The following is a 13,678-nucleotide window of genomic DNA, read 5'->3' as shown; positions in this document are numbered from 1 at the left end:
CTGCCCAACCCTGGCTAAGGCATTCGGTGCCCACAAACTCTTCATGCAGCCTTTAGTCCAATCAAAATATCCATCAAGCATTTTTCCTCCTTGAGAGGCATGGACCCCAGTTACATAGGTCCTCATTTAAAAGTAGCCCTTTTTTAAGTTTTTCAGCAAATATCTATGGATGCTATTTGTGGTGTCCTGCCCAGGAAGATACCCAGTGTCCTGTTACCCTATCCCCCCAGCCTTGTCTATTCCTCCTGACATCAATGTCAGGGTTGCAGAGGTGCAAAATTGAATATCCCATGGTTTTGAATTCAAGCAGCTCAGAATTTTCATGCAGACAATGTGAGACACTAGGCATGATATGGTACCTCAGAGGAACAGACATAGCACGATGAGAACCAGGTCAAAAAGCCACTCACGTTAGCTTGGCAGATCTGGGAAGACTTTTTAGAGATAATATTAGAGCCATGACGTGATAGATAACAAAGGATTTGGAGACAAGGAGAAGGAGGAAGAAGGGCAATTCATGTAAAAGCTCAGACTATGGCAATGCTGGGCATTCAACAATGTCCCCACAATCCTGGAAACCTACCTACCATGTGGAAGAGTGGATATCACTGGAACACTTCTTGCACTTCTTCCTTCATAAAGGTTATCTCATTTAATCCAACACCAAGGGAGAGGGTTATATATTGTAATTCACTTTCGAAACAAGAGTTAAGAACATGGAAGTTTAAGGAATCTGCCTGAAGTCGCCCAGCTTCACTAATGGTGGACACTGAACTTGAACACAAGGTTGTGTGACTCTAAAGCACTTGGTTTTAAGTTCACTACTTTTCAATCCTGGAGCATAATTTCCTTTTTGACATTTTTGGATTTGTTTTACAGAGGAGAGGAACTGCTTTCTAACATGTGCTAATAAAGTTTTCAAAATTTCTCTTCAAAAATTATTAAAGTCCTATATGCTTATCGAATGGGAGGGAAAATGAAGATCATGGACAATACATGGATAGATTTTAAAGTTAGCATTCTCCCAGTCTAACACACTACCTTCAAACCTCCTCACTATTTTTTCAAACATACACCCACATGTACAGAGGAATTGAGTGTGTCATTTACTCTGCAGCTTGCCTTTCATATTTAATAATATCTCCTGGTGTTCATTTTAGGTAAAAAGCTACCTCATAGTCTATAATCTAAGATCTCATCATTTCCCTATTAATGAAAATTCATAATTATTTTTATTTTTCGGCTCTTCAAAGGATACTGCAACAAGCATCCTTACCACATGTAAACTCACACACTGACACTCTTATTACTTTATAAAAGTTTCAAAATTTAATTGCTAGATTAAAGGGCATATTTTAAAATGTTCATAAATATTGTGAAAAATTCTTGGAAATGTGGATTAGAGCTATATGTCATAGTATATTAGTAATATTATAACTTTATTAAAAACAAAAGGTAGGTATAATAAACTGAATATATTTAAAGTATACATTTTAAGAATTTTGACATGTGTATATACTCACAAAACCATTCACAATCAAGGTAATGGACATATTAATTCCCTCAAAAGTTCTCTTGCCGCCGGGAGTGGTAGCACATGCGGTAATCCGCACAGCTCAGGATGCTGAGACAGGAGGATCAGGAGTTCAAAACCAGCCTTAGCAACACTGAGGCACTAAGCAACTTAGTGAGATCCTTTTTCTAAATAAAATAAAAGGAAGGGCTGGGGGACATGGCTCAGTGTTTGAGCCACATAAATTCAACCCCCAGTACCACCCAACACAAAAAATAATTTCTCTTGCCACTTGAGGTCCATCCCTACCTCTCACCAACCCCTGCTCTATCCACAGTTAACAACTAACTGATTTGCTTTCTGACATCATAGCCTGCATTTTCTAGAATTACAAGACTGATTTTAAAGTACTTACTGTGTTGTCTCTTACCCCGAATTCAACTCTGTCTCACACTTGACAATATCACGTGTCTCCTTGGCTTATGTGGGTCCCGAGGACCTTAAGAAAGCTAAATATATCACAGATCCACCTCAAGCTCTAGGCAAAGTGGGAGAGAGGTCAGGGATACCTCTGGCTTTTCATAATGTCCATGCAATCTGCTTACCAATATGGGTTAGGAATGTAGCTCTAGAAATCTAAATTAAGGATAATGCAGTCTTCTATCCTTTCCTTAAATAAAGGAAGCTCCCAAAGTATCTAGAAGATGGTTCATTCAAATAGTGTATGTTAGGTTATATTAGTCATTAATCTGCAAAATACTTAATATTAACATATCCCTTATATTTTGCTAGGTACTGTATTCTGCCTTTTTGGAGTTCACAAACAAATTTGTTTAAGTGTGAGCTAAAGGCCCACAAACATTATCACTTTAAGGTGAATAATGATGAAAATGAGCATCAGCTATCACTAAGAGCAGTCAGTTTAGGGGTTGGTGCAAAGAACAATTTATACACCATTAAGCAGAGGTAATGAATTATGAAGGCAGTCCAATTAAAGAAACAATGGCAATTTTGAAACTGTCTGCACAGACAATAGTTTCCTTTGGAAGCTTTGAAATGTGATCTCAAGGTTGACATGTAGTTCAGGCCTGTGCATTTTAATGGATAGCAATTAGTAGCTATGGAGGAGATGCAGATCAGAAGATGAAGAGGAGGTGGATGTAAAACCCTTAAGTGTATCTGGAAAGTCATCTGCCTCTGGAAGTGGTAGCAGGATTCCCCAGAAAAAAAGGAAAACTTGCTGCTGATAAAGATGGTGACGAGGGGCTGGGGCTGGGTCTCAGTGATAAAGCAATTGCCTTGCATGTGTGAGGCACTGGGTTTGATCCTCAGCATCACATAAAAATAAGTGAATAAAGATATTGTGTGTTCAAAAGTAAAAAAAAAAATGGTAATGAGGAAGATGATGATTTTGATAATAAGGAACCTGAGAACATGCTCCAGTGAAGAATTCTATACAAGATACTCCAGCCAAAACTGCATAAAAATCAAAACAGAATGGAAAAGACTCAAAACCACCAACACCAAGGTTCTTCCCAAAGTGGAAGCCGAGTTCATCAATTATGAGAAGAATTGCTTTCAGATAACTGACCAGGAACTCTGATTCCAGATGACTAATTCAAGATCTGTGACACTGGAGAAAAATCTCTTTAAGAAAATAGTTTAAATGGTTTGTTAAAAATTGCAGTCTTATCTAGAGTTCATCCAATCCTCCCATTTCCCCCTCATCCATCCCCCATTATGAATCAGCATCCTTAAATTAGAGAAAATATTTGGCATTTGGTCAAATGGAATGGCCATCATGACCATACATGACATGTATGAAGATATGAATGGTGTGATTCTACTTTGTGTACAGAGATATGAAAAAATGTGCTCTGTATGTGTAATATGAATTGTAATGATTTCTGCTGTCATACATAACAAATTAAAATTAAAAAAAGTTGCACTCGTTTTTTTGCAATTGATATCTGGCCATCCTTTTTATAATGCAAAGTGAGAATTTTCCCTACTATGTTTAATAGATGTTGTCCAGGTTCCATTGCCAAGAATGTGTTGTCCAAAATGCCTGTGTAGTTTTTAAAGTTAAAACTCCACCCTTTGCTTGGTTTTAAGTAGGTATGGAATGTTATGATCAGCCATAGTGGTGGTCAGACATGGAAAAAGTAGATAGGGAGACAAAAATATACATGGGAACTAAGCTTATTGTTCTAGTAAAGTGAAAAAGTGGGAGACAAAAATAATAATCAAATAATTATACATAAACATGTAATTATGTTTTGAGAGATGTTCAGAATGAAAAAAAGAAGGCTCTCTTAGAACCTATTACAAATGTATCTCACTTGGATAGGAGATACTTGAGATTTGGGGGGAAAATGACAAGAAGAATAAATAGGGAAAAGTTCAGAAGAAGAAAATGAAGAAGATGAGGCATTTATAGTTGAGTGGCATTTACAAAAGTATTATGCCAGATATCCTGTGCTCTAACAATGAAAGGGGGACAAGATAGCTGGGAGGTAAGCAAGGACAAATGAGAGTCAGGGAGGAAAATGAATCTTACAGGACATCAGAGGTCATGTTTAGGATTTTATTCTTAAACCCAGGAATAGTGGAAAGTCACCAACGTGTGCTAAGCAATAGAATGAACATGATCATTGTTGCATTTTGAACAGAGGATTTGCCTGCTGTGCCAATCAGACTAAAGAGACCAGGGTAAAGCAGAGAGCTGACTTGGAAGTTCCTGCAAGAGATGAGAGAGACTTGGATGAAGGGGTGTCAGGGCAATGGTGTGATGCAGGAGGAATCAAGAGACTCAGAAGGCCAGCTTGGTGAGATATGGTGGTGAGTTAGGTATGACATGTCAGAGAGAGGGAATTATTAACAATGACTCCTAGAAGGCTGACTCATGCAAGAAGATGCCTGGTAGTTACATTCAGGGAGATGGGGATCAAAACTGCTCACAGCTTTCCTGGGCTCCTAGGATAAAATCAGGATCCATGACCGTGACATCCAGTACATGGTTTCACCTCCCTACCTGTCCTACCTCAGCTCATGTCCCTCTGCTCCTGCTCACAGGACTTCAGCCAACGATGAGGCTTTAATTCTTTGAAGAATCCAAGTTCTTCTCATTGTGAGTATATTCACCCATTCAGTACCTTCAATCCAGAATTTTATTTGGCTGAGATGATACATAGTAAAATCTGTGGGAATATGGATTATGTCCACCGTTTATCACTATGAGCTCAATGATTAGCAGAAATGCTGCAATCAAAATTCAGTCTTTTACTTTTTAAATTTATTTTATACATAAATAGGCATTAAATTATATAACTGTCGTCATTACTATTATCTAGTTGGGAAACAACTTCTTGATAAAAATATAAAACTAACCACTGGTATAGCAAAAAAAATGTGAAAATAAATATGCAAGTGCGTCTAAATCTCAGTTATGACTATGTCTGTTGATTAAAGAGTTTCTGATTTTTCCTTCTCAATCAACATTGAAAAACTACTGAAGAATTTGAAGGATGATTCTTATGTCTAAGGAAAACACTTCTGGTGCTATGAAGATCCTAGTTTGGAAGGGACTCTTTGGGAACACAGAGATCATTGGAAGATTAATACAGTGGTCCAGTGAGCTGTGACAAGGGTTTAAGAGGAGCAATCATAGTAGTGATAATGAAAGATGTATAAAATAGATGTGAAAATGGTTCATAATTAGCAGTTTATTTACCAATTAGAAGGGAAGGTTCTTAGGAGAAATTACTTAGGGTAATTCCCAGGTTTATCAGGAAACCTTGAGAATGATTGTGCTATATAAATTGAGAAAGGAAACTAAACATTGAAGCATATTTTGAAAGAAAGACAATGAGTTTACGTAAAGATATCTTGAATTAAAGATTAAAAAGGGCATCCCTTAGGGTTGTCTCATAGGTAAGTAAATCTCTCCTCCTCCAAACGGAGATGTAGACTAGCTATAGATTCTGGAGTTTTTAACATGGAGATTATATTGGCACCCATGGAAGATCTCCCAACAAAGGTTAAATATAAAATAAAAAGAAAAAATAGTAAAGTTTAGAATCTTTGGAGGCAAAAACATTCAGGGGAAGTCAGGATAAGGGACATTTAAAGAAATTGAAAAGTCATAGTAAAACAGAAGAAAAGTTGATGTGGGAGAAAGGATGACACATAATTCACCAGAACAGAAAACCCTAAGTAGAATGGAGTCATCTCAGGTGACAATTACTTTGAAGGGGTCAATTAATGTGGCAAAGCACATAATGCATATTTTATATGTTTAATTCCTTTAGGAGAATCATACATCCACTTCCTAAATCAGGCATATATGGCCATATGACTTGCTTTGGTCCATGAAAGCAGCACCGGGAGTGATGTACATCACTTCCAAGAAGAAGCTCTAAGAGTTTAAGCCTCCATTTCCCCAAGTTCTGTTTCCCTGTGACCAGGATAATCAGAAACTCTAGAGATAAAATTATTCTATGAGTTTTAGTTACAGAGTTCAGACACCATGGAGCAAAGTTATAGCTAACCAATGATGACCATACAGTATGAGGAAAAACTAAAGTATGAAGATATGCCATTGAGATTTGGGCTTAGGAATCATTACTTCTGGGCAACCTAATAAATATATGATTATAGATGCAGAAAGAATGAGAAAATAAACAAAGGTACAACAGACCCTTGCTAGGTTTTGATGATTTACACCTTTGTAATAATATAAAGGTAATAATATTTAGTAGAAACAATACTTTGATTTTTTATTTTTAATCATTTCCTGGGCTAGTGATAACGTGAAACGAAACTCTTTAGAGGCACGGAGCTGTGGGAGAAAACCACTGTCCCCAGTCACACAATCACAAGTTAAATAACCATAACCAACATTCAGTGTACTAGGTTGCTAAGCTATGGTGTTGGGTAGGTTGTGTACATTAAGTGAATTTTTAACATAGGGCATTTTCAATTTATGATGGGTTTATCAAGATGCATTCTTTATAAGTTGATGAATATCTGTTATCTTAACTTAAATAAATAGGGGTCAAGAAATGTCAGGAAATCAAGATAACATTCACAGAGAAGATAGGATCTAATGTTGTATTGGTCAGGATCCAACCACAAAACAGAATTATTGTAAGTACTTAGAACAAAAGGAATGTATTGCAAAGAGTTGATTGAATAAATGTTAGAAGATCTAAAGAATCAACTAGGTGAATGTGAAGTAGCCAGAAATGGACAACTACAGGAAGCCACTACCAACCCTGGTTGGAGAAAGTGAGAAAGAAAAGATGCAGTGTAACCAGAGCTCAAAGGTGGAGCTACCTGGCAAAAGTTAGACCCACTGCAGAGCTATCCATCAGAACCTGGAGTCAGAAAGGGTGTAGCCACTTCTAGACACTTCCCCAGAAGAAAGGCAGAGGGGGTCACACAGTGGTTTCTCATTCCCCACTAGACTTCCCAGTCTCCACAGAAATGCCCAGTACACTGAATGTTGGTTATTTAACTTGTGATTGTGTGACTGGGGACAGTGGTTTTCTCCCACAGCTCCGTGCCTCTAAAGAGTTTCGTTCCACGTTATCACTAGCCCAGGAAATGATTAAAAATAAAAAATCAAAGTATTGTTTCTACTAAATATGTATTACCTTTATACTACTACAAAGATGTAAATCATCAATCAGCTTACCTGTGAGCATAAGAAACACAACTTACAGTGATGGACAACATAACCCCTTACTTCCCCAACACAAGGACATGGGATGGATCTGAGGGCAAACGGTCCCAAGATTGGCACAGACCAAGGTCTGAAGGCAGAAAGCGGCAAATACTTTAGGTAGAAAGAAACTTTAGTTTTCATTAAGATTGAAGGGTTTTAGTAAAAAATGAACTTAGCTCTGAATTCAGGGTGGCTAGAGCTGGGAACACATATAGAGAAAGGATTATTGATGGCACATGTGAGCAAGAGCTAGATCATGGAGGGCTGTGTAAAAATAGACTGCCTACAGTCTGTGGTATAAGGGGGAAATTACCAGCTAGGTACCCAAAATAAAAGTAGGACAAACTGAAAATCTATTCATTGCTTTATTCATTCTTTTCAACAGTCACTACACATTAGGACATTTAGCTTTTAACAGGGTAGAATGTGTTTCATCTAGGGAGGATGGGCACGCCAAACTCCTTCCACTTCTATCTTCTCTCTCTTTATCCTGATATCACACCAAGTGAGATAGGGCCTCCTGAAAGGCAGAAGAACAACAATAAAAATAAGAGCAGCTTACATGTAATTAGCCCATTTATAAAAATTGCCACATTCACTCTCCCGTTTGGCCACCATTTTTCTGATGTGGAAACAAAGGCTCAGCGTGGTTACATCCCATTCCAAATCCCAGAGGGGGTGAACAATGACTCCACAACTGGAAAACAGTTCTCTGCCACTCAAAAACCCTATCTATACTTGTAGAAATTACACCTTCCTTGAGATTCCAGGAAATACAAATTTCACAAATATAATCAGTAAGGGAGAAGTGCACATCTACAGTTGAGAACAGGGTGGGGTGGGCATTGAGAGAGCCCAAGCCCTCCCCATGGCAAGTGCAGCTGCCCCCCTAGTTGCAGTTACCAGCAGTTTCTTCACAGCTTCAGAAGCTTCCGGTCCCAGTTCATTCACACACTTCCTCAGCCCTTCTACAAGGTGCTCCACAGAAATGCCCAGAGTTTTCAGAAGCATCTTTAATGGATCCATGAAGGAAAGAACATTGTCCAGAGGCAAAGGTAACACTTTGTCAACAGGAAGGGGCACACTGTTGATGAGAAAGGCAGCAGCTGCAGAGCAAAAGAAACAGGTGAAGCAGGCACATCAGCCCCCAGCTATGACCTCACTGCTTCCATCCGCCCATCAATAGCTCGTCTCAGAGACACTCATCTTGATTTCCCAGGGAAAAGTCTCTCTGGATCTCTATGCTTGCTGTTCCATTTCCTCAGAATATTCTTTCCCCTGATAAATGCAAGTCTTTCTTCTTCATGCTATTTGGATTCTTTTCAAATGTTACCTCCTCAGAGAAGCCTGGAATGGCCACTTTATCTAAAACAGCACCACCTACCATCCTCCTTTGCTTTTTCTAATTGTTACTTGAACTATTAAATCTTTATTTGTCATTTGTATAGGCTTTATAGAATCTTTATTAGAATGTAGGCTCCATGAGAACAAGAACTAATGTTTTGTTTATTACTATATCCCAGGCCTAGACCTGACCTTGGAATGCAGCAAGCACTCAGTAGATACTGGTCCGTAAGTGGACAGCAAGGTATTTCTGTACGTGGCTGTGTCCATAGTTCACAGGTTTCAGGCCAAAGAGGAGATGGCATAATGAATCTCCACTCAAGGAAAAGAGGAGCAAATCACAGCCCCAAAAGTTCTTCCACCCAATTCAACTCAATGCTACAACATAACAGCTGGGGCAGACACATCAACAAATAGGACAGAGATGATCCACTCAGAAAGCTAACACAGTCTAATGGAGCATCAGGATCTATGCATGCCATAAGGTGGCATGTGGTATGCTAACACTATGGACAATGCTCTGGAAACATAAAGCAAGGGAATAATTCTAATGTGGAAGAATGTTGCAGAAAACTTATCAGAAGAAGTGTTAGAGCCATGTCTTGAGGACAACAAGGTAAAGAAAAGGAGAGGTATTTTAGGAACAAGGTCAACAAATGCACTGAGATGGTAAGATGAAAGTCCACACACAGAATGGTGAGCCTTCTGCCCAGAGAGGCTGGGGTGCAGAACTCCAGTGGGCTGCGGTGGAAGATAAAGGAGCGGGACTGCAAAACTTGAGTGAAGTCAGATTTTTTTAAATAACAACAAAGGACTATCAAGACTTTCACCTGGGATGACTGCACTCTACATCTTTGACTTTAGGAAGACAACTTTTGCAAAGAAGATGAATGAGAGGAAAAGAATAGAGACCGTAAAAATAAGCACCATGTATATTTTTTTACAAAAATATGCACATTTATAAATGTACTCATGTGCATGAGCATACAAATAAGAATATGCATCTTCCTGCTGGCTAAATTTATTTCTTCATTAAAATTATAAAAAGGGAGGCTGTGCATACACTCTGCCTTCATCTTCTATCATATATTTTCCTTCCCAAATTCTCCCCAATGAGAGCTATTTATTTCCCCCATTCCCCTTTCTGATGCTACACTTGCCCATAATATTTGCCCTTGGACATGAAAGAACAACAAAATATTTGAAACTGGTAAAGTAATAAATTCCTCTAAAAATTCAATAAAATTGCCAGCATAAGTGGACACCGCCCCTGGTATCTCATGATTAATCATCACACTTCTTATTTTAGACATTTTGGTGAATTATTTTTCTGTATGTGTTTACATCTTCCCAGGGGAACATCTTCAAAGCTTTCTATTCTCTCAATAAAAATTGACCATCATGAAGCCTTTTCTGATACACCTACATATATCTTCCTGAGAGTAAAAATGATTCCTTCCAGAATGAATGGATCAGTTCCTATTGTCCTCCAGGAAGTCAGATTTTGTACCCATACTTGGAAACTAAAATATTCACTTCTCAGTACACCCACCTCCATCCATCTCTCTCATTTAGCATTCACAGTAGTGCAGTATTTTTGTAACTTCTGTAAAAGGTCTGTATACCCTGCCAGACTATCAGAACCTTTAGAATAATCTTCATGTCTAGTTCATGCTTGAGTCTTCCAGTGCTTATTCAGTGCCAAAATTTTGTTGTCCCTCAATAAATATGTGTTGAATGGGTGAGCAGATAAATGAAGCTGTTCAGGAGAGCCATCCTTGCAAATAGCTAATTAAGATGACAGCAAGAATGATTTCACATAGTTTTAAAAGCAGATAGGGAAAAAAAAGTTGATTCAATATTAAGATATTGACTCAATATTAAGGAAAACTAATGGTGACTAGTGTTCCATGGTGAAAAGTGCTATGTTGGTGCTCAGTGGGAGTTGGCTAATTTCCTATGCAGGATGCACTAGGGGTAATGCCTATATTGGGTTAGAGCTTGAATGATGGAGGAACTGTGAAATCTTCCAACATGACCATTTTCTGTGATTCTAAAACTCCTTCCACCACATTCCACTCTCAGTGATCCAGGCTTACTAGTTGTGTTCTAATTAACAGATTAGTACAGACATATCCTATGTTCCAGACTACTTACCAGGGTAACTACAAAGGCTGATGGTCACCAGCAGAAAGATGGTTACCAGCTTCATGGCAGCTATCTATGATGATCTCCTGGAGTTCAGAATTCCACTAATCAAGAGTGATTTTCCTTTCCATACACAGTGGGATGCCTGCTTTTGCACACACATGTATTTATGCATCCACTGAAGACCTGAATTTCAGTCACTGCCATTTGACCCACTCCACCAAAGAAGAGCAGGAAGGTCATGTTTCCTCACTAAACAAATTGCATGGTTTCCCCTCTCCCTCCTGTTCCCACGAGAAACAAAGCCCTAAATGAAAGTACTCAAGTACCTCTTTCGAGAGCCCTTGTGCAGAGGTCATAATGGAAAGCAAAGAACCCTGAGGCTCCTTCTACAGGAAGAACGTGAAAGAAGTGTTTTCTTCCAGATCTCTACATATTCCTCCATTTTTTCTAGGCATTTAAAGTTTAGAGAATCCCATTACCTGCTTCCTTGCTGTGGAAGCAATCAGGAGGCCACCTTGGCCCCATTACAAAGTCAGCTTAATGACATTTTTGTTGTTTCTCTGGAATTCATCAGTTCATCCACATCACACATCTACTATACCAACATCACCAGATCCCTGATCTTTCTAGTATCCTCTGATTAGCTGGGGAATCTTCAGGGTGTTTCTTCTCAATGTGCTCACACAGAACAATAGGCTTGGGATCTAAAAATCAAACTGCCTTTTTGCAAACCTAGGACTCTGTTTTTGTCATTTGTATCACACTGGATTAGACATTTAAAATCTGAGATGTACGAACCTGGAAAAAAATGGGTTTGGGCTAGACCCTGCCTAAACAAATTATATGAGTCACCCAAGATATGCATTTTGGGAGCATTCAGGCAGTCTAATCCTATGCAATCATACATGTGTGTGTGTGTGTGTGTGTGTGTGTGTGTGTGTGTGTGTACACAGACATATTTACACCAGTGGCTGTGGGAGTAGTCTGTTTCCTAATTACACACAGAGAATTGCTTCTCCCTTCTGACCTCTGGAACTAGGTACTGCATGGGATCCCAGGATGACTTCATCTGTAAGTAAGCACATGTACTTCTTTGGGAATCTTGTTGAGCTTAAACACAAGGAAGAGGGGAAGACGATATGTTAAAGGAAAAAACAGAAAACAGAGCTCAGGTGGTCCCAAGCACCAGTTCAGAACCCCTTGGCTAAGTGGCCCTGTTGGCTCCAGCCATCCCCCAAAATAGAGAGGAACCCAGAAAATTTTGAGGAGGCACACTATAGTGTTAGTCTCTTAATGTATAAGCTTAGAAGTTGGAATCTAACTTACCCCCATCTGAGGGCATATATTATTATTAGGATTTAATAAAATTATACAGATGAGCATGTAGCTGCACCAAACCAAGGTTAATGTTTAATGTCACCTGTTATTAATTCCTATGAGTTATAAATTGAAACTGCCATTTATTTAACTTTATGATGCTTTATACATTGCATGAAAGAGACCATGGATTACTGTGATGCATACTCAATCCTGAAATACCCACTGATTTTCTCTGCCAGATACTGCTCTCTCTGGCCTATCCCAGCTATGTCAGTGAGGTAGATGTGCCAGCTCTCCAAAGGCCCAGGTCATGTGGTGAAATGGTAGAAAACTTGATGCCATCCCTGACTCTGGTACACTAAACCAGCACTGCCCTTGTCAGGGCTGCCATCTGCTCATTCGCTTTCCCCCTGGACTTCCCTACCCTCCTCTGTATCACAGAAAGTGGAGTTTTCCTACTGGGCCCGATGGTGAATGACTAATGCCAGCACCTTTGAGTCTGAGGTAGAAGGATCACTTGAGCTCACAAATTTGAGACCAGCTTAGGCAAACTTAGCATGACCTTATCAAAAGAGGAAATAAATAGAACAAAGGAAGGAAGAAAGGATAGGAGGGAGGGAGGAAAGGAAAGGAAAAGAAAGCAGCATTTTCCAAATTGTAATTCCCAGCTTCCCTGCTGGAATGAACTTCAGCTGGTGGAAGGCACTGGTCGACTGGTAGAAGATTGGAGGCAAAGAGAAAGGGAAAGGCCAGGTGTATCTCTCTCTCTCTCTCTCTCTCTCTCTCTCTCTCTCTCTCTCTCTCTCTCTCTCTCTCTCTCTCTCTCTGTCACTCAGGAAACATCCTGGGGAATTACTGCACTTTCTCCAAGCCTCCAGCACCTTCCTCTGTGTTTCCTCTATGCCAGCAGACAGCAGACTACAATTATTCAGTTTCTACTGCAGAACCCCAGCTCCTGGGTGCCCTCCTCCTGCAAGAGGAGCAGGAGTTAAATGCTATACTGGTCTGGAAGCAGTAGAATCTTTCCACATTTCTTGGGGCCAACTTCTCTCCCCTTTGGTCACTTTAACTGTACTCTTAACACCCTGTAAATTCTCTTCCATATTATCTTCTTTCTCTTTGGTTACTTGGAATGGTTTTGACTTTCTGGCTGGACTCCGAACTGATTCAGCATCACAAAATATAATACCACTTTCAATTAAAGTAGATCTTTCAGTTTTTGAACATAGATTTCTGTCTCATGAGTGCTAAATTGTGAATCCATGAGGAGAAGGACCAAGAGAAATACAGCATTACACACAGAGAATTGCTTCTCCCTTCTGACCTCTGAGCAGTTTACACGGTCTCAAGTTTCTCTGTTGCTCCTGGAGGGCGAGTTCTTTCCCAGGAGGCTCCATAGACCTCTATGCAAATAGACTGCTGGTGGTTACTTCACTCAAAATGCACACACACTCAAAATACCCACAGGTATCCACACACTTACACATGTGTGAACAAAGGTGAGTATGGACACCCTCAGATCACACAAACATCCATCCAGCACTGTTGTTGGTACTCAGTTATTCAACAAATGTGTACTGACTGAATGTCTGTGTGTGCCGAACACTATGCCAGGAGTTAGA

General features: G+C 39.5%; 1 protein-coding gene across 1 annotated transcript; it reads right to left on the bottom strand.

Annotated features, from left to right (window-relative positions):
• Window positions 1-7,606: 7,606 nt before the first annotated feature.
• Scgb3a2 (secretoglobin family 3A member 2) lies at window positions 7,607-10,797 on the bottom strand. The gene is made up of 3 exons (XM_005324197.4): window positions 10,743-10,797; window positions 8,145-8,347; window positions 7,607-7,761 (listed from the first exon to the last, which is right to left on the bottom strand). Exons 1-3 carry the CDS (start codon window positions 10,795-10,797, stop codon window positions 7,738-7,740), a joined length of 282 nt encoding a protein of 93 aa, XP_005324254.2. The 3' UTR covers window positions 7,607-7,737.
• Window positions 10,798-13,678: the final 2,881 nt, after the last annotated feature.

The sequence above is a fragment of the Ictidomys tridecemlineatus genome, chromosome 1, assembly GCF_052094955.1.
Source record: "Ictidomys tridecemlineatus isolate mIctTri1 chromosome 1, mIctTri1.hap1, whole genome shotgun sequence".
Taxonomy (NCBI): Eukaryota; Metazoa; Chordata; class Mammalia; order Rodentia; family Sciuridae; genus Ictidomys; species Ictidomys tridecemlineatus.
Note: the sequence above shows the minus strand (reverse complement) of the source record. Positions and strands in the feature narration are given on the sequence as shown.

Bases quoted from the DNA above. Each gene is read 5' to 3' on its own strand.
- Scgb3a2 (XM_005324197.4), bottom strand. From the start codon at position 10,797: ATGAAGCTGGTAACCATCTTTCTGCTGGTGACCATCAGCCTTTGTAGT. The intron at 8,348-10,742 runs GTAAGTAGTCTG...TTTGCTCTGCAG, and splicing joins CAGCCTTTGTAGTTACCCTG to CTGCTGCCTTTCTCATCAAC. The intron at 7,762-8,144 runs GTAACTGCAACT...TCTGCCTTTCAG, and splicing joins AAGCTGTGAAGAAACTGCTG to GAGGCCCTATCTCACTTGGT.